At 41.7% G+C, this 25,663-nt stretch overlaps 1 protein-coding gene across 1 annotated transcript in view; it reads right to left on the minus strand.

Annotated features, from left to right (window-relative positions):
* Positions 1–9,879: 9,879 nt before the first annotated feature.
* Positions 9,880–25,663, minus strand: part of LOC121272882 (membrane-spanning 4-domains subfamily A member 4D-like) — a 49,746-nt gene continuing 33,962 nt past the window's right edge. Inside the window, exons 5-7 of the mRNA XM_041179721.1 lie at positions 11,176–11,298; positions 10,964–11,080; positions 9,880–10,433 (exon numbers count right to left, since the gene is read on the minus strand). Coding sequence (XP_041035655.1) covers positions 10,320–10,433; positions 10,964–11,080; positions 11,176–11,298 — 354 coding nt within the window. The 3' untranslated portion in view covers positions 9,880–10,319. The remainder of the gene's footprint in view (positions 10,434–10,963; positions 11,081–11,175; positions 11,299–25,663) is intronic.

The raw sequence follows: 25,663 nt of genomic DNA on the forward strand, positions 1-25,663 counted from the left end.
GTCATATCATAGCCACAAAACCTGTAACTGTGGAGAAATCTACCCAGCCACAGGTACAGCAAGTATTGTGATCAGGCATAGGCTTCCCTTACAAGCTTTTTAGCCAACGCAACACCTTTTTCTCTCTTTAAGATCAAAGCAAACTACTGTGGATTTGGAAATCTGAAACCAAAACAGAAAGTGCTGGAAAAACTCAGCCGGTCTGACAGCATCTGTAGAGAGAAAAACAGAGTTAACGTTTCGAGTCCGTATATGACTCTGAAGAAGGGTCATACGAGACTCGAAATGTTAACTCTGTTTCTCTCTCCACCTTTTTCCTGTGATTGACGACACGACTCAGAGGATAACAAGACTTCAATAAAATCTACATTTTAACATACTTTTACCTAATTCTAACCGATGAGAAAAAGTACTGAGCAAACTATTGGGGTTAAAGGATGACAAGTCCCCAGGACCTGATGGCCTACATCCCAGGGTCATAAAGGAAGTGGCAGTGGAGATAGTGGATGCATTGGCCATAATATTCCAAAATTCCCTGGATTCTGGAAAGGTTCCATGGGATTGGAAAAATGCTAATATAACGCCCTTATTCCCCTTATTCAAAAAGTGTGTGTGGGGTAGGGGGGTGGGGGGGGGGGGGGGGGGGTGGGGGGTGGTTGCGGGGCGGCAGAAAATAGGAAACTATAGACCAGTTAGTTTAATGTCTGTTGTTGGGAAATTGTTGGAATCCATTATTAAGGAAGTAGTAATGGGGCACTTGGAATGTCAAAATGCAATCCATTACAGTCAGCATGGTTTTATGAAGAGTAAATCATGTTTGACTAATTTGCTAGAGTTCTTTGAAGATGTGACAAGCAAAGTGGATAATGGGGATCCTGTAGATGGACTTCCAGAAAGTTTTTGATAAGGTGCCACAAAAAAGATTAATACACAAGATAAGATCACATGGAGTTAGGGGTAATATATTAACTTGGATAGAGGATTGGCTAACCAACAGAAAGCAAAGAGTCAGAATAAATGGATCTTTTTCTGGATGGCAAATTGTAGCTAGTGGGGTGCCACAGGGTTCAGTCTTTGGGCCCCAACTATTTACAATCTATATTAATGACTTAGATTCAGGGATAGAAGGTACTATAGCTAAATTTGCAGATGACACCAAAATAGATGGGAAAGTAAGTTGCAATGAAGAAATAAGAAATTTATAAATGGATATGGACAGGTTAGGTGAATGGGCCAAAATTTGGCAGTTGGAGTTTAACGTGGATAAGTGTGAAGTTATCCATTTTGTTTGGGATTCCATTGTAAATGTCCATTGACAAATCGGCATCAACCCATTCAATAACCAAAGAAAAGGCAGCAGTGGTTCACTGGTCCTGAATTACCCGAGAAGGAAAATAAACTTTTTTTTTTCTCAGAACAGTGCAAACATCTTCAATTTACTGATTATAAAGCCTGTGGAAAGTAATGTGCTCAAATTCTGTGTCAAGCACACTGTCATGAAAGTCTTATCCCTAATTTTGACTTTGGGAGTGATTGTATAAAAGAGGTGAGATCAGATCAGCTTATATATGCCTCCCAATCTTCATTTCTGTTGAAGGCTTGGCTCTATTAATCTATGCATCAGCCTTCTGCAGTTGTGACATTTGCTGAGTTGTTACTGGGAACGCCTCTACAAAGTCTGATGTAAGTTGACTGGTTAAGAATTTTAAAAGATATTTCGCAATCTGTTTCAATTTCAGCTAGTCGGATCTGAAATAAATTGAACTGCAGCTTATTCTGTATTGAATTGTGACTGTGACTTCCGTATTTCTGGACTGCAGCTCCTGCTGCTACGTAATGACTGATGCTCAATGAGTCAATCACATCTCAAAGGTGTTTAATCATCACAGTCACTTGTTGCAGAATAGCACAACCATATGAAGGTTTAATGACCATGGTCACATGATCACCACTACAGAAACTAGTTTTTTAAATTTAATTCCAGGTCGATTTACGCAACTCAATTTAAGTTCCTCAGATGCCTGGGGGAATTTGAATGCCTACTCCATCTCATTAGCCAAACTCTCTGGATTGTTAGCAAACATAATCAGTTTGTTAAGGTTCCCAAAGGGATCTTTCATATCACAGCTCAGATTCATATAGAATCACAAACTGAGGGATAGCCATTCAATAGCATGTTTTAAAGACAATAGTAGGAATTCACCAAGGCTCCTTTGACAGCACTTTCCAAACACATGACCACTACCATGTAGAAGGACAAGGGCAGCAGATAGATATTTCCTAACTTGGAAATATATCACCATTCCTTCATTGTCGCTGGGTCAAAATCCTGGAACTCCCTCCCGAATAGCACTGTGGGCGTACCTCCACCACATGGACTGCAGCGGTTCAAGAAGGCAGCTCACTACCACCTTCTCAAGGGTATTTAGGGATGGGTAATAAATGCTAGCCCAGCCAGTGAAGCCTACATCCTGTGAATGAATTAAAAAAAAAGTAACAAAATTTGGGCGTGTAAAATGGGCTGTCATTTTGCTATGACCATTTCACCTTACCATTCAAGACAGTTTCACTCCTCATACATTTGGACCATAGGTCTTTCTGACACTAAACATCCTTCCACATCTTCTCATTGCCTGTACACAGCACCCAATGTCCCTGTGTTGGAGAGATTTTAAAAACTACAAGGGGCTAAATCCCATCCTAATTTCTTAGGTGATGGGTTGATGGAGCAGGTCCAGTGACAGTTATAAACATCACCCAATATTCATTTCCATTGAAGTCTAACCTGTATCTGGGCCCTCTAGAGTTGAGATATGAACTAGGAGTAGGCCACTCGGCCCTTCAAGCCTGCTCTGCATTCAATACATCATGGCCGATTTGATTGTAACCTCCTGCCGAAAGCCTTTCACTCCCTTGTTAATCAAGAACATATCTAGCTCTGCCTTAAAACATTCAAACTGGAAGCTTTGCTTCCAATACCTTTTGAGGAAGAGAGTTCCAAAGACTCATGGCCCTTTATGAGAAAAAAAATCTCATCTCTGTCTTAAGTGGGTGACCCCTTATTTTTTAATTGTGACCTCGAGTTCTAGGTTCTCCAACAAACGGAAACAACCAATCCACATTCATCCCGTCAAGACCCCTTGGGATCTTGAAGGTTTCAATCAAGTTGCCTCTCACTCTTCTAAACTCCAGTGGATACAAGGCTAACCTGTCCAGCCTTTCCCCATAGGACAACCAGCCCATTCCTGGTATTAGCCTAGTAAACCTTCTCTGAACTGCATCTAATGCATTTACATCTTCCCTTAAATAAGGACATTTGAAGAGCTTTCATTGGGAGTGAGTTCTCAGTCTCTAGAAAATTTAATGTTAGATACCTAGTCAACAATAGAAAAAACACCTTTTCCACTTTTAAAAATTTGAACCAGTCACATTTGAAATAAATTGAACCACAGATACCTTCCATCACGTGGCTGCATTCCAAATGACAGTGTGTTCTTTTTAAATTCATTCACAGGATGTGGGTGCTATTGGCAATGCACGCATTTATTACCCACCCCTAATTGCCTCTGAGAAGCGAGTGCTGAGCTGCATTCTTAACGACTGAGCCATTTCAGAGGGCGGTTAGGAGTCAATCACATTGTTGTGGCTCTGGAGGCACATAGAGAGCAGACTGAGTAAGATATTATATTTAGAAACCTGTTTCGACTTTGCCTCAATGAAGCAGATTAATAATTGAATTTTCTCTGTCATGTCCAATCCTGTACCAATTAAAGCAGGAAGCTTATGTTCACAACATTTTCCTTGGGGTAATAATGAATAATCCGAGTAGAGAGGCCAATCACTCCCAATGCCTTCAAAAATTTACGAATTGCAGGTGAAACTGGATGGGCAACAATCATTAGTGTCTGTTATAGCCACAGGGGGATTTACACCGGGAACGATGATGACATAGACTGGGGAGAACCCCGCAGAGATCACGGTGGTGAAGGACCTCCTCCGCGGAGAGCCCCGGATTGCATTCTCAGCTTGGCCAGAATGGACCCTGGTCTAAATACAAATGACTTCATTGCCGGTCTCCCAACAAGAAGTTGAGGCGCTGGCACGGGAGTTAGGGCGAAGACCGAAAGCTGCAATTCAAGAAGTGTGGCCTTCTGTCCAGAACTAAGAAAGGAAGTACATAACCCACTTTAAATTGGGCACGCCGCTTGGGTTTATTATAAAATTGATCTGACTTAGTCTCAATAAAATAATTCACAACTTAATTATCTCTGTAAAAGGATTCTTACACCCTGCTCCTCGAGCCTGAATGCAAATTTATATCCACCTTCCCTCCTAACCGGGATGCTCCAAAACTCATTTGTTCTGTCCGGAATGGAGAAATATTCAGATCCAGTCGGGGGTAACAGGTAAATCTGCGGTAAACGAGTCAGTCTCCAACTAAACTATACGGTTTCTTTACAGGTCAAATGGGCGAGTTAATGGGGAAAGTGCCCGTCCTAACAACACCTTGTTGGCTAAGGGATCGGATGTTGTCCCGACCATCCTTCGGGATGATATTGTTTGGGGAACGGGGGTGAGGGCCCATTTATGGATTCTCCCCTTACCGTGTGTCCGCACTCATGTTGCTAAGTGGCAAAGACTGAGACATGTTGTTGAATCAATCTCACTGCCCCGACATCATCATAACCCGGAGGATTATCGGCCGATGGTTTTCTAATCACAAGACGGCGTGGGCACCTGAGATTTCAACCGCGCTCCCTGCTCCATTCGTTGGGAATGTCAACCACAAACAATGGTCATTATAATCAATCCTTGCCCCGAATTGATTCAGTGCATCAGTTCCCCAAATTCCCCGTCCATCTGTTCGGGTGATACAAACGGGAGATGGACCCTCCACGCCAGCTCTTCCCATCAGTAATCACACCGCTCCCCCGACTCCCAGTGAGGACTTGCTGCTTTAACAGTCAAGCCTGAAAGCAGGAAGCGTTCCCTTGCTTCCCGCTACAGCGGGGGTGCACGGGAACGGTTTTCTAGGCTCCTGCTCCAGGGACCACAGCTTCCTCCCTCTGCTGGTTCTTGACCATTTCATACACCCGCTGGCCATTCCCCAGCATTTCTTCCCATGGGGGACCCTCATGAAGGGTTATCCTATAACTGACGGTTGGAATTGGTCCAAGAACAGCTGCTTAACACACCTTGTGGTCTCTCCCTTCTCCAAGAGACTGTAGTATTGAGTGATCGCACAGATCATACATATAATCGACTACAGAAGTTACGGGGAGTCCCTCGTTTCCTGTAAGGCCTCACTGCACAATAACATCAACTTCAGGTTATGAATATTATAGTGGTTAAAAATTGAATGGCCGCTAACCTCCTACCACTTTCACATTTCTGATATGTAGATGATACGTTTGCTATTATTGAATCTGTAGCTGCGTGTAAGAATTTCCTTACACACCCCAATGAGCTCGATCCTGCGCTCAAATTCGCCTTGCAAAAGGAACAGTCAAATGAGTTCTCTTTGTGCTTGTGCAGAAACCTGCCAGCGGGTTCACGACTGCTGTTGACCACCCTCACTGGTCAATATATGCGCTGGGATTCCTACAGTTTCATGCAGTATAAGATTGGCCTTATTGGCAACCTTGTAAGTAGGACCTGAGCCATTTGCTCACCATGTAAGCTTAGGCTGAAATAGCGTGCATCAAGGGTATCCTGCAGGATAAGGGCTAGGCCAATCAGATCATTGATCGCTGTATATTGCACAAACTCATGAATGGGCCTAAGGCCACCACTGTCAGTCCAGAAAAGTGCCGAGTCTACACTTATTACCCTGGAAGGTAAGTGTTATTCGCCACCAAGAGGATGCTGCCGTCAGGTCAAAGAGATGTTCAGCCAACTGCACAAATTAGTAATGTGGTATCTGAATTTGTGCCATTATGAAGCCAGGTATGTAGGCTATACAACCCAATGACTGAGGGAATCAATCAAACAGCATGTTCCTTTGGCTATTCACAACCAGCAAAGTACTGACTCTACTCACCCAGCCCATGGTTGCAAATCTCAGACCATAGTGTCCAACATTATTGGACTTCCAGAAGGCCTTTGACAAGGTGCTGCACAGGAGGCTGCTCAGTAAGGTTAGAGCCCATGGTGTTAGAAGCAAGGTACTAGCATGGATAGAAGATTGGCTGTCTGGCAGGAGGCAGAGAGTGGGGATAAGGGGGTCCTTCTCAGGATGGCAGCTGGTGACTAGTGGAGTTCCGCAGGGGTCAGTGTTGGGACCACAACTTCTCACTTTATACATTAATGATCTAATTGAAGGAACTGAGGGCATTCTGGCTAAGTTTGCAGATGATACAAAGATAGGTGGAGGGACAGGTAGTATTGAGGAGGCTGCAGAAGGATTTGGACAGGTTAGGAGAATGGGCAAAGAAGTGGCAGATGGAATACAACGTGGGGAAGTGTGAAGTCATGCACATTGGTAAGAAGAATAGAGGCATAGACTATTTTCTAAATGGGGAGAGAATTCAAAAATCTGGAGTGCAAAGGGACTTGGGAGTCCTAGTCGAGGATTCTCTTAAGGTTAACTTGCAGGTTGGGTCGGTAGTTAGGAAGACAAATACAATGTTGGCATTTATTTTGAGAGGACTAGAATATAAAAGCAGGGATGTGCTGCTGAGGCTTTATAAGGCTCTGGTCAGACCACATTTAGAATATTGTGAGCAATTTTGGGCCCTGTATCTCAGGAAGGATGTGCTGGCCCTGGAGAAGGTCCAGTGGAGGTTCACGAGAACGATCCCAGGAATGAAGGGCTTAACATATGAGGACACTGGGTCTATACTCGATGGAGTTTAGAAGGATGAGGGGGGATCTGATTGAAGCTTACAGAATACTGAAAGGCCTGGATAGAGAGGATGTGGGGAAGATGTTTCCATTAGTAGGAGAGACTAGGACCCGAGGGCACAGCCTCAGAGTAAAGGGAAGACCTTTTAGAACAGAGATGAGGAGAAACTTCTTTAGCCAGAGAGTGGTGAATCTATGGAATTCATTGCCACAGAAGGCTGTGGAGGCCAGGTCATTGAGTGTATTTAAGAGCGAGATAGATAGATTCTTGATTGGTAAGGGGGTCAAAGGTTACGGGGAGCAGGCGGGAGAACGGGATTGAGAAACTTATCAGCCATGATTGAATGGTGGAGCAGACTCGATGGGCTGAATGGCCTAATTTCTGCTCCTATGTCTTATCGTCTTATAAGAAGTGTCTGTCATCCTCAGTTTCAGGGCCTTGAGGGGGCCCTTTATCCTGACAATCAGGTAACTGTGAAGGAGGGGAAGAAAGGCCTGTCATCATCAGGCAAAGGGAAGATCCCTCCCTGGCGATTTTTTGCATACCTTGTTTTTCAAATGAGTCATTAGAAGAGCTTGAAAATTGGTGGTGCTGATGTTTTATTATAAGACCAGCTTTCGAATCCACCTCCTTGTGACCCTCCCTCCCTTCATGCTGGGAGAGCATAATGTGCAGATTTCCCTCCCTCTAGTCACTCTCCTTCCTCCCCCTCTAATCCTTGATCCCATCATGATCGTGGTTGATGTCCTTGTCCTCCCTCTTGAACCGTTTGATGTTGACATCCTAATGCCTCGTGATCCTGACCCCTCCCCATCTTGAGGCAAATTACACTGTGACCTACCCATGAAACCATCAAGTAACCCCCTCCACATTACCTGTTCCTATATATAGGCTGCAGATGCCTCTCCTGCCTTGATTGTGCCAGACAAAAGAATACTCAGCAAAGCACCTGTTTGGGTTGGATGTTAAGTCATCTAGCTAAAATCATAGAAGACCTAAAACTGTAGAGATTAAACTTTGAGATGCTCTAGTCAGATCACATATGAATACTGTATACCGTCACATGAAACATTCAAAAACTGGAGGCCACACAGAGAAGAACATCACCAAGAAGACAGCCAGCACCTCAGTTTAGTATCTCACCTGGAAGGTAGCAGATCCAACTGTGCAGCACTCGTCTGTATTACACCGAAGCATTAGCCTAGATTTTGGGGCTCATGTCAGTGGTGTGGGACATGAACCCACAATCTTCTGTCCTCAGAGGCAAGAGTGGTCCCATCTGACTCACAACAGACACTTAATGAGGATCTATGAGACAAGTTCTGATAAACTTGGAATTTTTGCCCTGAAAAGACACTTTCTGAGGGTTGAATGTAAAGGGATATATAGGTTTGAAAGGATATAGCTAAAGTTAAACCCAGCATGTTAGTTTATTTTAACTTATGGAGTAAAATTTGGCACAGGTTGAAACTAGCAACAGTCACCTTCCTGCTGACATCAGGAATTTCCTATTCTCAAAAAAATGAACAACAATTAGGATAAATTCCTGGATAAGGATTAGAGGATGCAAAAAGAAGCTGGAAACAATTGAATATGTGACACTGTTAGCTGTTAGAATCTCTCTGGATGGATCAATTAAGATGGGCTGAAAGGACTTTGTAATCCATGATCATGATTTGATTTTAATGCTTACATACAGGGATAGATAAAGTAAGATGGGAAGAGCCTAGAGAAAACATAAACACAAGCAATAGAATTATTGGCCAAAATAGCCTGTTTCTGTGCTGTTAGTTCTCGCTGAATCACCAGAACAGATAGAAATAATCCGGGAATTGAGGTCTTAACTGATGTGTATCCATAGATCTCTGAAGGCAGAGGGGCATGTTAATGGGGTGGTGAAAAAGGCATATGGGACACTTGTCTTTATCAATTGAGGCATAGATTACAAAAGTAGGGAGGTCATGTTGAAGTTGTATAGAACCTTGGTGAGGCCACAGCTGGAGTACTGTGTGCAGTTCTGGTCACCACATTATAGGAAGGATGTGATTGAACTGGAGGGGGGTGCAGAGGAGATTCACCAGGATGTTGCCTGGGATGAAACATTTAAGTTATGAAGAGAGGTTGGATAGACTTGGGTTGTTTTTGTTGAAACAGAGAAGACTGAAGGGCGACCTGATAGAGGTGTACGTGATTATGAGGGGCATGGACAGGGTGGATAGGGAGCAGTTGTTCCCCTTAGTTGAAGGGTCAGTCACAAAGGGGCATAAGTTCAAGGTGAGGGGCAGGTGGTTTAGGGGGGATGTGAGGAAAAACGTTTTTACCCAGAGGGTGGTGACGGTCAGGAATGTACTGCCTGGGAGGGTGGTGGAGGCGGGTTGCCTCACATCCTTTAAAATGTACCTGGATGAGCACTTGGCACGTCATAACATTCAAGGCAATGGGCCAAGTGCTGGTAAATGGGATAAGGTAGGTACATCAGGCGTTTCTCATGTGTCGGTGCAGACTCGATGGGCCGAAGGGCCTCTTCTGCACTGTGATTCTGTGATTCAGCAACAATGTGGCAACCTGTCATGATGGCAGTAGCTTCTTGACTGAGATTATACATGCAACTGAGAGCAGCAGGAAATAAAAGAGTTAAACAGATTTCAGATGATGATACTGTTCAGAATTGGAATGAGGCAGTAAATATTTCAGAGAATAAAGAAGTGCACAGATATAAGAAAGGAACTGGTACAATCAGTGGACAGTTCTTTCAGTGCAGAGCCAAGACTAACAGCATGGTGTTATATCTTGCTTCATCTATCCCTGTATGTAAGCATTAAAATCAATTAGTGATCATGGATTACAAAGTGCTTTTGGTCTATCTTAATTGATTCATCCAGAGAGATTCCAGCAGCCCACACTGTAACATATTTAATTGTATCCAGCTTCTTTTTGCATCCTCTAATCCTTATATTCAAATCCAATCAATCATCTCACCACTTGCTGAGAATCTGTAATTTCATTCAGTATTTTCAATGTTCAACAAAAGAATATTTTATATTTGTGTAGATTTATTATACAGCAGAACAATACAGCAACATCAGGAACCCCTGACTATCTATCCCATAGAAGCAATCATTTGAAGAGGAGTCTCACCCTATGATCTCCATTACACATTACAAGTTGATTGAAAAATACCATTATCCCCTCCCCAAAAACACAGACAAAGTTTGCATGGGGTACATGCAACCCTGGTCCACTGTAAATGGGGGAATTCAATGCCCCCTGAAGCAGCCTAAAATAGAAAGCCCAATGCTGCCATCTCAAGACAACTAGGGTTTGGGCGATAAATGTAGCCTTGGCAGAAGCACGTGCAGCTCAAGAACAAAATGAACAGAATCCTGAATCTTTACACACATTCTAATAATATTGGGCCAAACTTCTATAAGATGAGATAACTTGCGCTGAGCTGAATTTCATCAGAAACCCATTGTTATCCAACTTCTACATTTCCCATCGTTGCAATGTTGTAGGGTGGAGGTCTCTCTTGGAACTGTTGGGTGGGAATCAGTTGTGCAGATGTGGTGTTGTACATGATAATAATCGGCTGAAAATAAAACAACACGAATGAAGAGAAATTGAAAGGATTTAGTGCAGAATGAGCCAGTCAGTTCATCATGGCTCAGCCACCTCTCCCACACCATTGGACCCATTCCCTTGCCACTTTCCCCACTGGGGCAGTAATGTTTGTGTCGCCTCTGTGCCAGAGCAATCTACAAGGCTGTGTTTATTTGAGCTACAACACTAGGGGGAGCACTTTCTGCACATGGGCAGATGAGGAAATCTATCCCGCCAATTGCTGGAAATAGTTTATCTCAGTGGAGGAACTTGAACATGTTCCCTTAATAACTGTGCATTTTACTAATACAACTTTCTTCTGTGTTCAAAATTTGACTCATTACGATGGACCTTATTTTGCAACTCTATTTACGGTAAAGACTTGTAAATTATTAAGTTATTTGCCCAGCTTTTATCATTGATACATGCACGGTTTCCTAAAATGGGAAAAAGAGCTCATATACACCTGTATGTACAAAGCAGCGATAGAGTCTTAGATCAATTCATTACATAGCTTACCACTGGTTTTGCACAGCAACAGTTCATAGCTTTACAGTTGAAACTCGAAACTGAAATGGATATTGCCGCATTAAGCAGTGTCAGCAGGAGAAGTATGGCCAAACATATAACTAAACCCTGTAATGTGTTAAACACAAATAAATTAAATTGGACAGAAAACATTTAAAAATATTGCTTATAAACAGCTCAGAATAAAAGAATTTAACACTCACATCAGTTTGACAGGTATACGAATCATAACAATATGCTGGAATCGCAAGGTTTACAGAATATATTATTATTGCTGGTAAACAGATAATGGCACTGATGATGTTCATTGATAAGCAGCCTCTGATCTGGAAGTAGAAAAATTACATTTAATAACATGTGAGAAATCATGAAAGGAGGAAAAGTCCAATTGGCTCATCAAGCCAGTCTATTTGACATCTACCTGTATCATTGAATCTGTACAAATGTATACAATGTCACACTTTAGGAAGAATTTTAGGTTTTGTAAAGGATGCAGCAGAAGTTTACTGGAATTTAGAGATTTACTAGGGTTGAGTGATTTCATTTACATGAATAGTGTATTTAAGACCGAGATAGATAGGTTCTTGATTGGTAAGGGGATCAAAGGTTACGGGGAGAAGGTGGGAGAATGGGGTTGAGAATCTTATCAGTCATGATTGAATGGCGGAGCAGACTCGATGGGTCGAATGGCCTAATTTCTACTCCTATGTCTTATGGAATAGGCTGGAGAAGCTGAATTGGTTTGTTGAGGTTTTCAGTAGGATGATTGGTTTTGATAGAGTAATGAAGGGTAAACTGTTTCCAGTCGTAGATAAGTCAGTAACCAGGGGACAAAAATTTAAGGTGATATGGAAAAGAACCAGAGATGATAGGAGGAAATGTTCTATTTCAGATTGTGTTGCTGTGATCTCAAACACACTGCTTGAAAGAATGATGGACGCAGGATCAATAAGAAAACTGAAAAGAAAATTACTTGAAGGAAAACATTTACAGAGCTACAGAAAAAAACAGGGAGTGGGATCAATTGGATTGCTCTATCAAAGATATAGCATCAGCATAAAGGGCTGAATGACCTCCTTTTGTGCTGGTTCATTCTGAGATTCCAGGCAATGATCTTTATACATACTCCTTTGTCTCCAATGGCAGTCAAACAAAATTGCACAGTATTCATTCATCTTAACATCTATACTTCTGCTCTAGTGTGTTTCACAGGCAATGAGTGGAATTTATTGGAGCCAACAGTGGGTTGGGAAAATTGTGTGGGAGTACCTGCGTCTGGTTCCTGGCATTGAGAAAACTGTGCCCAGTTAAGTCGGGGGCGGGCAGGCTGCATACAGGAATCCTGTCCACTTATGGAGGAATGTCAGTTAGACATATTAATGAGCCACTTGACACCACTTATCCCTGAGCCCACTCGGATTTAACGGTTGCTCTGGGATTTAACAGGTCTCACACAAGTCTCCCATGGTCCCAAAGGCTGCCTGATGGGTTTATCTACAGCCCCGTAAGGGGGGCCCTCCTTGAGAGGGACTCAGTGCCCAATAGAGGGACCTGGCCTAAGGAAGGTGGGTGGGTTGAAAACCACCCAATTGCCCTGACCTCCGACCTCCCACCCCCATCTGGCAATCCCCTCCCCTCCTCGTGGCCCCATGCTGCCTCACTCACCTGTCTGCAGAGATCCAGTGGCGATCCTCTGGGTAGGCCTTCGAGCGTTACTGGCAGCAGCCAGAACTTCCCGTCAGCCTCTGATTAGCTGTCAGCTCTTGGGGATTTAATTTCCATCATCTGGGATCCTTGAACCTTAGGACGCCCAACACTGGCCAGTTAAGGGCCTGAATGCACTTGAATCCAGTTGGGCCTCACCCACAGAAGCAACATGGGGCTCCCACTGGTTCTTTAAACGATGGGAGGACTTGCGTTGCAGGAACTGAATTCTGCCTAATAAACCTGCTCTCCCAGCAATACAGGTAAAAGTCAATGCAATTTTCTTTGGCCTATGCTGGTTAAAATAAGACATAAGTTCAGAGGAAATAGAAGCAGGAGTAGGTCATATAGGCAGTTGAGTTTGCTGTACCATAATGTTCTGCACAATTTTAATCACAGAACATAGAATAGTACAGTATCGATAGAGGCCATTCAGCCCATCAAGTCTGCACAGTCTCATTCAAAGATCAATCGCTTAAGTCCCACTCCTTGGCTCTTTTCCCATTTCCCTCCCATTTTTTTTGCTTCAAGTATTTATCCAATTCCTTTTTGAAGGCCATGATTGAATTTGCATCCAAAATCCTATCAGGCAGTGCATTCCAAATTGTAAACACTCATTGCATAAAACAATATTTTTGCAGGAGCACAGAATGGTTCCAGTGCAGAAGGAGGCCATTTGGCCTCTCTGAATGAGCAATATGATTCAATATCATTCTCCTGCCTTTCCCCTGTAACCCCACGCATTGCTTCTATTTAAATAATCATCTGATGCCCTCTTGAATGCCTTGGTTAAACCTGCCTCCACCACAGTTCCAGGCAATGTATTCCAGACCTGAACCACTCACTGTGTGAAAAAGCTTTTTCTCACATTGCATTTGCTTCTTTTGCAAATCACTTTAAATCTGTGCCCTGTCGTTCTCGACCTTTTTATGAGTGGGAACAATTTCTCCCTATGTACTCCGTCAAGCCCCCCCATGATTTTGAACATCTCTATCAAATCTCCTACTAGGCTTCTTCTCTCCAAGGAGAGCAGTCCCAACCTCTCCAATCTATCTTCATAACTGAAGTTTGTCATCCCTGGAACCATTTTTGTAAAACTCTTCTGCACTGTCTCCAGTGGGTTCACATCTTTCCTATAATGTGCTGTCCAGAACTGTACACAATACTCCAGCTGAGGCCTAACTAGTGTCCTGTACAAGTTCAGCATAACGTCTTTGCTCTTGTACTGTATGCTCCCATTAATAAAGCCCAGGATACAGTATGCTTTATTAACTGCTCTCTCCACCTGTCCCGCTACCTTTAATGACTTATGTACACATACACTCAGGTCCCTCTGCTCCTGCACATCATTTAGAGTTCTAACCCTTATTTTATATTGTCTCTCCATGTTCTTCCTACCAAAAGGAATCACCTCACGCTTCTCTGCATTGAACTTCATCTGTCACCTATCTGACACAGTCTACCAACTTGTTTATGCCCTTTTGAAGTTCTACACTGCCCTTCTCACAGTTTACAATGCTTCCAAGTTTTGTATCATCTGAAAACTTTGAAATTGTCCCCTGCACACCAAGATCTAGATCATTAATTTAGATCAGGAAAAATAAGGGTTCCAATACCGGCCCTTGGGGAACTCTACTACACACCCTCCTCCAGCCCGAAAAATATCCATTAACCATTACTCACTGCTTCCTATTACTTAGCCACTTTTGTATCCACGTTGCTACTGAACCTTTTATCCCATGAGCTATAACTTTTCTCACAAGTATGTTGGGTGGCACTGTATTGAATGCCTTTTGTAAGTCCATGAACACCACATCAACCGCATTACCATCATCAACCATCATTTTAACCCGTGCAAAAAAAAACTCCAGCAGGTTTGTTAACATGATTTTCCCTCGAGAAGTCCATGCCGACTCTTCCTAATCAACCCACATGTTCCCATGTAACTTAATTTTACCCCGAATAATTGAAGTTAACCTGACTGGTCTGTAATTGCTAGGCTTACTCTTACAACCTTTTTTGAACAAGGGCATAATGTTTGCAATTCTCTAGTCCTCTGACACCTCCCCTTAGTCTAGGGAAGTTGTGGCCAGTGCCCCTACAATTTCCACTCTTACTTCCTTCAATATCCTTCGATGCATCTGGTGCCCTGTCAACTTTAAGTACTGACAGTTTATCCAATAGATTATCCAATAGCTCCTCCTTATCAATTTTGAACCCATCTAGTGACAGAGTTTCATCCTCTGTCACCATGACCTGGGCAGCATCTGCTTCCGTGATAAAGACAGGTGCAAAGTATTCATTTAACACCTCAGCCTGCCCCTTGCCTCCATGTGTAAGTCCCCTTTTATGTCCATATTTAGCTCCACTCCTCCTTTTATCACCCTTTTACTATTTATGTGCCTATAGAAGACTTTGGGATTCCCCTTTATATTGGCTGTCAGTCTTTTCTCATAATCCCTCTTTGCTTCTCTTTTTGCTTCTTCACCTCTCCTCTGAACCCTCTGTACTCAGTTTGGTTCTCAATTGTATTTTCTATCTGACACCTTTCATAAGCATACCTTTTCTTAATTTCTAACTCCTTTTTCATCCAGGGGAGCTCTGGATTTGTTTGCCCTACCTTTCCCTTTTGAGGGAATATACCTTGACTGTGTCCAAACCATTTATTCTTTGGAGGAAGCCCATTGTTCAGCTACAGTTTTCCCTGCCAACCTTTGGTTCGAGTCTATCTGGCCCAGCTCTGTTCTTGCCCCATTGAAGTTGGCTCTCCCCCAGTTAATTATTCCTACTCTGGATTGCTCATTATCCTTTTCTACTGTCACCCTAAATCTTATAATACAATGATCACTGTCTGTTAAATATTCCCCCACTGGCACTTGATCTACTTGGCCCACCTCATTTCCAAGAACCAGGTCCAGCAGTGCCTGCTTTCTTGCTGGACTGTTCACATGCTGCTGTAGAAAATTCTCCTGAACACACTCTAGGAACTTTTGCCAATCTCTGCCTTTCACACTACCACTATCCCAGTCTATATTCGGGTAATTAAAGTCCCCCATTATAACTACTCTATAATGTTTGCACCTCTCTGTAATTTCTCTGCAAATTTGTTCCTCTACATCCTTCCCACTAGTTGGTGGCCTATAGACAACAGCGAACTATGTAAATTCACCCATTTTGTTCCTTAACTGTTCCATTTTTTTCAAACTCAGCTCCGAAGGTGAGATTTACACTCAGATTTCTGAGATTTCTGCTCAGCTGCTCATGTTCCTGACTTAGAATAATCCCAATGTCTACCACACCTCTTTCCCCTATGCAGTGAATTCCCACATGAGCCTAATTCATTACTCAATTGGTCTCCATTTAAATCCGGCATTGTTGCCTGTCTCCTCACGCACCCCATACTGACCCTCATGTTGTCTCTGGTTCTTTTGCCAATCACACTGAATCTGTGCCCTCGGGTGAATGATTCTTCAGCCAATGGAAACATTTTTCTTTATTTACTCTAAAATAACTTACTTATTTAATAATTGTCATGAAGCTACTAATGTATATATTGTTATTGGAATTTTTTTAAAAAATAGAGGTTTAGTCTGTGGGTGTGTCTTAATTGGATTAAAGCCTGTTAGCCTGGGTGCTTTGATGTGTACTAGTTTTGAGATGTAAACAGAGGTAGAGGTACATTTGCATTTGTTGAATAGAGCATTCAAGAGCGGGAGTGAAATTTTGCATCTAGCTAGGAGACACCAAACAATATGTTTATGTTACTAATAAAATTGGTACTATGAAAGGGGTTTTATTGTTAGATGAGGTGGAGTTCAAAGGGCCTGGTGATACAACGTGAATTTACATTCAAAGGGAAGTGCTGGGTATAACAGAAAGCAGTTTTGTGTATGCAGGGCAGAGCCATGAAACATCAAAGCAGCTGTAAGCCTACAAATGTCTGTGAAGGAACCAAATTGAAAGAGACCTCATTTTGAATTTGTAAGGTGAAAATGCTTTGCCTGGTGTCTGCTTAAAGTCTATGGGTTGTTGTTGCCTCAGTGGAGATTAGTTTGGGGATTGGTTAAAAAGTTATTTATAGTAGTAATTTGTAGCCATGTATATGTGTTTAATACCTTGTTGTAAATTAATAAATGTTTCATTTAGTTTGATATAAACCTCTCGAGAACTGGTGGTCTTATTCCTGAATTTACAGCTGCAACTCAAAACATACCAATTGAAAATATAGGTTATGACAGTTGTTTAAAGTTTTCCTCTGGGATTTTAAATAACTCAGTAATTGTACATAATGGCACTAACCAAAGTGATACCAATGGCAATTTAATGTGTAAGTCTTAGGACACTTTTCGATTTAAGAATGGCTAGGGTGAGGAAAGACAACTGGAACCATCTAAATTCATTCACGCAGTGCATTAACTCTACCAACATGACATTTAATTATCTCTTAATTGAGTAAGGGGTGCCCCTTCCAAAAACATTCACTCCCTCCACCACTGATTTTCAGCAGCAGTGTGTACCATCTACAAGATGCACTGCAGGAACTCACCAAGGCTCCTTAGGCAGCACCTTCCAAACCCACAACTGCTACCATCTAGAAGGACAAGGGCAGCAGATGCATGGGAACACCATTACCTGGAATTTCCCCTCTAAGCCCCACTTGCCATCTTGACTTAGAAATATATTGCCATTCCTTCACTGTCGTTGGGTCAAAATCCTGGGACTCCCTTCCTAACAGCACTGTGAGTGTACTTACACCACTGCAGTAGTTCAAGAAGGCAGCTCACTGCCACCTTCTCAAAGACATATGATTTGAAGGAAAATGGTTTTGTAGCGTGTGGCATGGCATATTATAATCAAGGAGACTGACACAACAGAGAACAATAAAATGACTGTATAGTATAGATGATGAGTGTGGAATGAGTCAGCAATTTCGAGGAATAGCATGACTGACAATTACAGATAAAGAAACTGTACAGGTAGATGTGTTTCAAACAAATGTATCATCATGCCATGAAATACATGATTAAGAGAACTCCAAGTTAGGAACGACTTTAACTAAGTGAGTTCTTGATGCCCCAATGTATTGTGTCACGAAAGTATAATCATTCTCATAATGTTATTGTGATTTATTGTACAAGTAGGTTAATAGTGGGGTTTGGATAGTTTCTGCGTGTGTGTGTGTTTGCGTGGGATTTAATTGAATAGGAGACAGCTGGTCTGGAGGCTTTGACTCATTAAAGGAGGCTAGGTTTGAAATGCTAAATACGCAAACGTGGCTGAAGTATAAGAATGTAAGGTGAGGAAAATTAGCATTTTTAGATAAATCAGGGCAATTTGACTTTCAAAGAGATGGTAGGATGTTTACACCAAGTCAGAGAAGCTAGGCCAAGCAGTGCATTTATTTTTCCCAAAGATTACTGACAATATTAACATATTAAAAAGGATTGATATTATGAGAAAGGTAAAGTTCCAAAGACATTTGGGAACAATTGTATTTATATTAAAAGGGAGAAACATGTATATTGGAGAATGAGGCTGTGTGTCAGGGAAGGCATTGTAAGATCTAGCAGAAGGGTAAGAAGCCTCAGTATTTGTGAATTAAGCCTGCTATCTACAGACACCAAAACTGGGAAAAGAAACTTTGAATTCTACTGTCCAGGGTATCGTGTTGACTTGACTGTTGCCTTAATGGGAGTGTACCTGGAAGCCAGATTAATTAGGAGTTTTAGGAGTTATTATAGTAGTAATTTTAGGTGATTGAAATCTTTCTTTAGTTAGTAAATGTTTAATGTAGTTTTCTAAAACATCTCTGACATCTTGGTGGACTTATTACTTCTGAATTTAGGGCACATATCTCAAAACAAATACAAATTGCAAAACCTTTGTGATAGCATGATCACGTTTCCCTCGTGGATTTGATCCCCCCGGCACACATCATCTGCTGCGTCATGACAAATTGGGGGTTCATGCGGGATTACGAGATTATTGAAATTTCTTGATTGGTTTGAAGTTGGTGAACCTTAGGTTACGAGTAAGAGAAGCACTTTGAATTCAGGGGTTGGTGTGAGGGATTTTTTTAAGTGGTGAGACTGCAAAAATGGCTGTATCCGTGGCTAGATCTTTTTTCGAAGAAGACGACATAGCTCTGAATGGGTTATAAAAAGTATCCACGGCAGGTTAACAGAGTTGGTGGATAAGTTGTAGTTGAGGTTACCTGTAGCAGCAAAGAAAGCAGATATGGTTGAAGTGACAGCACAGCATTTGAAGTTGGAAGTGATACCTGACACTGGTGAGTCACAGCTGAAGGTAGTGAGACTTCAGTTAGAAATGAAGCTTGAATTTGAACAAGCAAAGGAACTGAAAAAACTTGAATTGGAGGCAAAAGAAAAATAATTGGAATTGAAAATGGTAGAGGCAGCAGAAAAGGAAAGAGAAAAGGGAGGTTATTTCAAAAAGAAATGGAAATGCAAAAACTTGATCTCCAGAGGGAGAAGTTAGCAATGGAGGAGAGAGAGGAGGAGAGAAAAAGAGAGTACCAACTTATAAAGCTGGCCTTTAAAGGAGACCTCAGATGCTGAGCAAAGTTCTGATGATGAAAAAATCGTTAACCTAAAACCCAGTGGACAGATGTTTAAATTTGTCCAAGTTCTTCCGAAGTTTGATTAAAGAGATGTGGAGGCATTCTTTATTCCATTTGAGAAGATAGCTAAACAGATGAAATGGCCACAAGAAAACTGGACGTTGCTGTTACAATCTAGGTTAAGAAAGCAGCCTGGGCAAACTTAGATTGAGTTTGAGAGGGTGAAACAAAGTAATTTTGGCTGGTGGATATACGCATTAAAGATAGAGACAACTTATGCAGTTCTTAAAGAAGTAATTATTTTGGAAGAATTAAAAGATCCCATTCCTTCGGTAGTGAGAACACATGTGGAGAAACAGAGGGTTAAAACGGTAAGACAAGCAGCAGAGATAGCTGATGATTATGAGTTGGTTCATAAATCTAAACCTCTTCATCATCGCCCTTTTAAATCAGAGAAGGAAAGAAAGTAGGAAGGTGAAAGGAAGGTGAGTAGTCAGGGAAGAGAGAGGGTAGGTGGAAATTCCCAGCAAGTTTTTTCTCAGACTAAAAAGAAAGGTGCTAATGGTAGAAGTGGCACTCAAAAATTGAGGTGTTTTCATTGTAATAAAGTTGGACGCACAAAGTCCATGTGTTGGAAATTACTGGAAAATTTGTTGGAATTATTGGGATGAAGAAATGTGGGGTGGGGGGGGGACACTTAGGAATTATAAAGACACAAGCAAAACTACAAAAACTTTTTTTAGTGGCCTGGATTGCATAGAAAAGTAGTCAAATTCTGTAGAACATGTCACACATGTCAGGTGATAGGGAAACTACAAACAGTGATTTGGCCAGCACCTTTAATTCCAATTTAAGCATTTGAAGAACCTTTTACTCGGGTCATGATTGATGGGTCGGAGCCTTCCCTAATGCTGAAAGTGGAAATCAGTACTTACTGACAATAATGGATTTATGTGCAAGGGTTTCCTGGAGCAATATCTTTGAGAAGTGTTACAACAAAGAGAATTGTGGAAGAGTTGACTAAATTTTTTACAAGATATGATTTAGCAAAAGAAATACAGTCAGATCTGGATTCAAACTGGTTGCACTCAGGATTTCACCAAGGCTCCTTCGGCAGCATCTTCCAAACCTAAGACCACCACCATCCAGAAGAACAAGGGCAGCAGATAATTGGGAACACCACCACTTGGAAGTTCCCCTCCAAGTCATTCACCATCCTGATTTGGAAATATATCACCGTTCCTTCACTGTCGCTGGGTCAAAATCCTGGAACTCCCTTCCTAACAGCACTGTGGGTGTACCTACACCACATGGACTGCAGCGGTTCAAGAAGGCAGCTCACCACCTTCTCTAGGGCAACTAGGGATGGGCAATAAATGCTGGCCCAGCCAGCGAAGCCCACATTCCGTGAATGAATGCAAAAAAAATCACAGCTGTTTAAGGAGGTAATGAACAGTTTGGGGATGAAACAGCTTAAGTCAACATCCTGAATGACAAGGGGCTTTGGAAAGATAGTATCATACTTTAAAAACTATGATGAGGATGTATAGTCAGGGCTATCCACGGGGTTGGGTTAGGAGAATTCCATTCCTGTTATTTGCTATTAGGGATGCTCCTAATGCATTTACTGGATTTAGTTCTTTCAAATTAGTCACATGGTAAGGGGACCACTGAAATTGATTCATGAGAAATTGGTGGGTCAAAATTCAGAAACTACTCTCCTGGATTATGTATCAAACTTCAGAAAAAGACAGAACAGAACATGTGAATTAGCTAGGTAACACTTATAAAGATATCACAGCAAGTGATGAAAGTGAAGGCAGACAAGAAAGCTACAGCTCGTAGTTTTGTTGCTGGGGAAAAGGTGCTAGCTTTATTACCAGTACTAGGTGGCTCCTTAATGGCAAGTTTTAGTGGGCCTTACAGGATTGAAAAGCAACTGAGTGAAGTAAATTATTTAATAAATATTCCAGATAGAAGAAAAAATCAGAGGGTGTGTCATGGAAATATGTTTAAAAAGTATTTTGACAGGGAAGAGGACCAAAAGTGGTGGTAGATAAGAGAAAGAGGTAGAAATGAAGGATTCTGAAATAGATTTTCCTCTAATAAAATTTGATAATGAGGGGGTACTTGAAAGTTTAAATGTAATATTGAGTTACCTTCCAGATAAGTGTCAAAGTGATTTGGAGAAGCTATTGAAGTCACACAAAGAAATTTGTGGGAAAGCGCTGGGGAAGGCAAATTTAGCTACACATGATGTGAATGTAGAAGGTTCATCTTCGATAAGATAACATCCTTATAGGTTAAATACAGAAAAGTTATCACAAGTACAGAAGGAAATTTCATTCATGCTTCAAAATGACATCATTGAGTCTAGTTGCAGTAACTGGAGTTCGCCAATTGTGATGGTTCCGAAACCGGATGGAACACAAGGACTGAGCAACTGTGCCGTTTATATTGACGACTTGATGGTTTTCAGTCAAACATGAGGGGAGCATTTACAACAACTGGAAGAATTTTTTAGTCGACTGCAGGGAGCTAATTTGGTGATGAACTTGGATAAAAGTGAATTTGCAAAAGCGCAAGTTACATGTCTGGACCATACCATAAGACATAGAAGCAGAAATTAGGCCATTCGGCCCATCTAGTCTGCTCCGCCATTCAATCATGGCTGATAAGTTTTTCAACCCCATTCTCCCGCCTGCTCCCTGTAACCTTTGATCCCCTTACCAATCAAGAATCTATCTATCTCGGTCTTAAATACACTCAATGACCTGGCCTCTACAACCTTCTGTGGCAATGAATTCCATAGATTCACCACTCTCTGGCTAAAGAAGTTTTTCCTCATCTCTGTTCTAAAAGTTCTTCCCTTTACTCTGAGGCTGTGCCCTCGGATCCTAGTCTCTCCTACTAATGGAAACATCTTCTCCACGTCCACTCTATCCAGGCCTTTCAGTATTCTGTAAGTTTCAGTCAGATCCCCCCCTCATCCTTCTAAACTCCATCGAGTATAGACCCAGAGTCCTCAAACTTTCCTCATATGTTAAGCCTTTCATTCCTGGGATCGTTCTCGTGAACCTCCTCTGGACCCTATCCAGGGCCGGCACATCCGTCCTGAGATACAGGGCCCAAAATTGCTCACAATATTCTAAATGTGGTCTGACCAGAGCTTTATAAAGCCTCAGCAGCACATCCCTGCTTTTATATTCTAGTCCTCTCGAAATAAATGCCAACATTGCATTTGCCTTCCTAACTACTGATACAACCTGCAAGTTAACCTTAAGAGAATCCTGGACTAGGGCTCCCGAGTCCCTTTGCACTCCAGATTTCTGATTTCTCTCCCCATTTAGAAAATAGTCTATGCCTCTATTCTTCCTAGCAAAGTGCATGACCTCACACTTCCCCACTTTATACTCCATCTGGCACTTTGCCCATTCTCCTAACCTGTCCAAATCCTTCTGCAGCCTCCCCTCCTGACTCAGAGGTGTGAAAGTCAAAGCTATCGTGGATTTCTCCGTGCCTACAACAAAACGAGAAGTTTTGATATTTCTGGGCATGAGTGGGTTTTACCGGAAATTTGTACCAAGTTTTAGCCGAGTGGTTGCTCCACAGACTGAACTATTAAAAAGAACAAGAAGTTTCAATGGGCACAGGAGTGTCAGGAGGCGTTTGACAGTTTGAAAACTGTATTGACTACAACACCAGCTTTGGCAGTACCCAATTATGCTAAGCAATTTAAATTGGCCATTGGCACAAGCGATATGGGCATTGGGGTCATACTGTTGCAAGATGAAGAAACTAGAATTGAGAAACCGATAGGTTATTTTTCAGGGGAGTTGAATGTACAACAGAGAAGATAATCAACGATTGAAAAGGAGACTCTGGGACTGGCATTAGTGTTGCAGCATTTCGAGATTTACGTTGCAAACAATTTGTCAGAAACAATTGTTTATACAGACCACAATCCTTTAAAGTTTCTGGGAAAATTTTGAGATCAAAGTGCAAGGCTATTCAGATGGAGTTTATTACTACAGCCATTTAATCTACAGATTACACATGTGGCTGGACAAGAAAGTCTAACTGGAGATGCACTGTCATGAGTTTAAAGCTCAAAAAGGGAAATTGGACATTTAAAACCTGGGCACTGGACTGAAATGATTTCTGTTGATAACAAGCATTTATAAAAATATATATATATATATTTATATTAATGCACGCACCTGGTAATGTAATAGTGTGAGTATATAGATAAGTCTAGTAGGTAGTGTAAGATGGATTAAGAAAACGAAGCTGTCTTTTTAAATTATGACGGTTCATTTTCTTGTAAGGAGGGGGTGTCACAAAAGTATAATCATCTCATAATATTAATGTGATTTATTGTAAAAGTAGGTTAATAGTGGGATTTGATCGTTTCTGTGTGTGTGTGTGTGTGTGTGTGTGTGGTGTGTGTGTGTGTGTGTGTGTGTGTGTGTGTGTGTGTGTGTGTGTGTGGGATTTAACTGAATTGGAGACAGCTTTGTCTGGAGCCTTTGACTCATCAAAAGAAGTTAGGTTTGAAATGCTAAATAAGTAAACATGGCTGATGTCTTAGAATGTAAGGTGAGGAGAATTTGCATTTTTAGATAAATCAGGGCAGTATGAATTTCAAAGGGATGGTAGGATGTTTACACCTAGTCAGAGAAGCCATGCCAAGCCGTGTTTATTTTTCCCAAAGGTTACTGACAATATTAGCACCATGAAAAGATTTATATTACGAGAAAGGTAAAGTTCCAAAGATGTATGGGAACAATTGAATTTACATTATAAGGGAGAAACATGTATTAAAGGGAATGAGGCTCTGTGTCAGGGAAGGAATTGTAAGATCTAACAGAAGTGTGAGAAGCCTCCAGCATTTGTGCATTAAGCCCCTGTCTACAAAAACCGAAGCTGGGAACAGCCACTTTGAATTCTGTTGTCCAGGGTACTGTGTTGACTTGACTGGATCTATTTAAAATCTATTTTTTTTTTTACTGTTGCCTTAACAGGGGTGTAACTGGAAGCCAGATTAATCTGGGGTTTTAGGAGTTATTATAGTAGTACATTGTAGACCTATGTATGTGCTTGAAATCTTTTCTTTTGTTAATAAGTGTTTAATTTACTTTTCTAAAAAAAATCTCAAGGCTTGGCAGACTTATCACTTCTGAATTCAGGGCACACATCTCGAAATAAATACAAATTGCAAAACCATTATGACAGCATGATCAAGTTTCACTCATAGGTTTGATCTGCCTGGCAACATATCATCTGCTGTGTCATAACAGTTGCCTCTGGATGAATGTTCAGTTATAGCACTTGCTTGTATTACTAATGTATAATTAATGACTAATTAATAAAATCTAAGTCCAGTTAAGCTCACTCTATGGTTTCAAACCTTTATTCAGAATCAGATCACTCCGCATAACAACTCATAACAACTCACCTCACCAACAGTTGTACATTCCCTTTGGGGTTTTTGTAGACTTTCCTCTGAATGATGAGTGCTTCAAGAAGTGGGCCAGGATTTTACGACCCCTCCCATCCAGTGGGATATTACGGACCCACCGAATTGAATGGAGATTTAAATAGCTCACCGCATCCGTCGGGAGAGGGGAACATGCCGTGGCGGGGCTGTAAAATCCTGGCCGTGGAAAGCACATTATGAATTTGAACACATTGCTCTATTTGATGTGAAGCTAGGATGCAGTAGAGTGAGTTTTGCAGGTAGGATGCAAGTGATTCATCTTGACACCATATAACCAAATTGAAAATTTTTCATTCAACAGCACAAATACTCTTGTTCAATTTAATCCTCGTTAAGGTGAGGGAGATGACTGCATGGAAATGGGAGATTTGTATTTCAGGAGTGCAGTCGTCCCATCAAGTGTTCCTAAGTTAGGCTCAGCACAGGCTAGATGTAGACTAAATTTCCCTCTACAAAGCCCTAAACAATCCCAGGACAGAATGGATTAAATAGAATCCAAAGCGCCCACTAAAATGCCTCATCAAACACACCCAGGATAGATACAGCGCGGCTTAGATACAGAGAAAAACTCCCTTGACATTGTCCGTCAAACACTCCCAGTACAGGTAAAGCATGGGCTACATGCAGAGTAAAACTTCATCTACAGAGTCCCATTGAACACGCCCATGTTATACAAAGCACAGCAGCAATTCCTACTTTGCTATCAGAAATAATTGTGCTGATCTTCGATATGGCTGTATTTGTAATCCAGTTTCCAAGTGTGGAAGTATATCATTTCACCTATTCCCACACTTAAGTGCTGTAAGAGAAAGGTAACTTCCATTGACTTTGATGGACTGCATTTGAACCGAAGAGCCAAATGTGGAAGGGTGACATTTTTACCCACAGCACTGTCTTATAAACTGAA

Source organism: Carcharodon carcharias, chromosome 2, assembly GCF_017639515.1.
Source record: "Carcharodon carcharias isolate sCarCar2 chromosome 2, sCarCar2.pri, whole genome shotgun sequence".
NCBI classification, from domain to species: Eukaryota; Metazoa; Chordata; class Chondrichthyes; order Lamniformes; family Lamnidae; genus Carcharodon; species Carcharodon carcharias.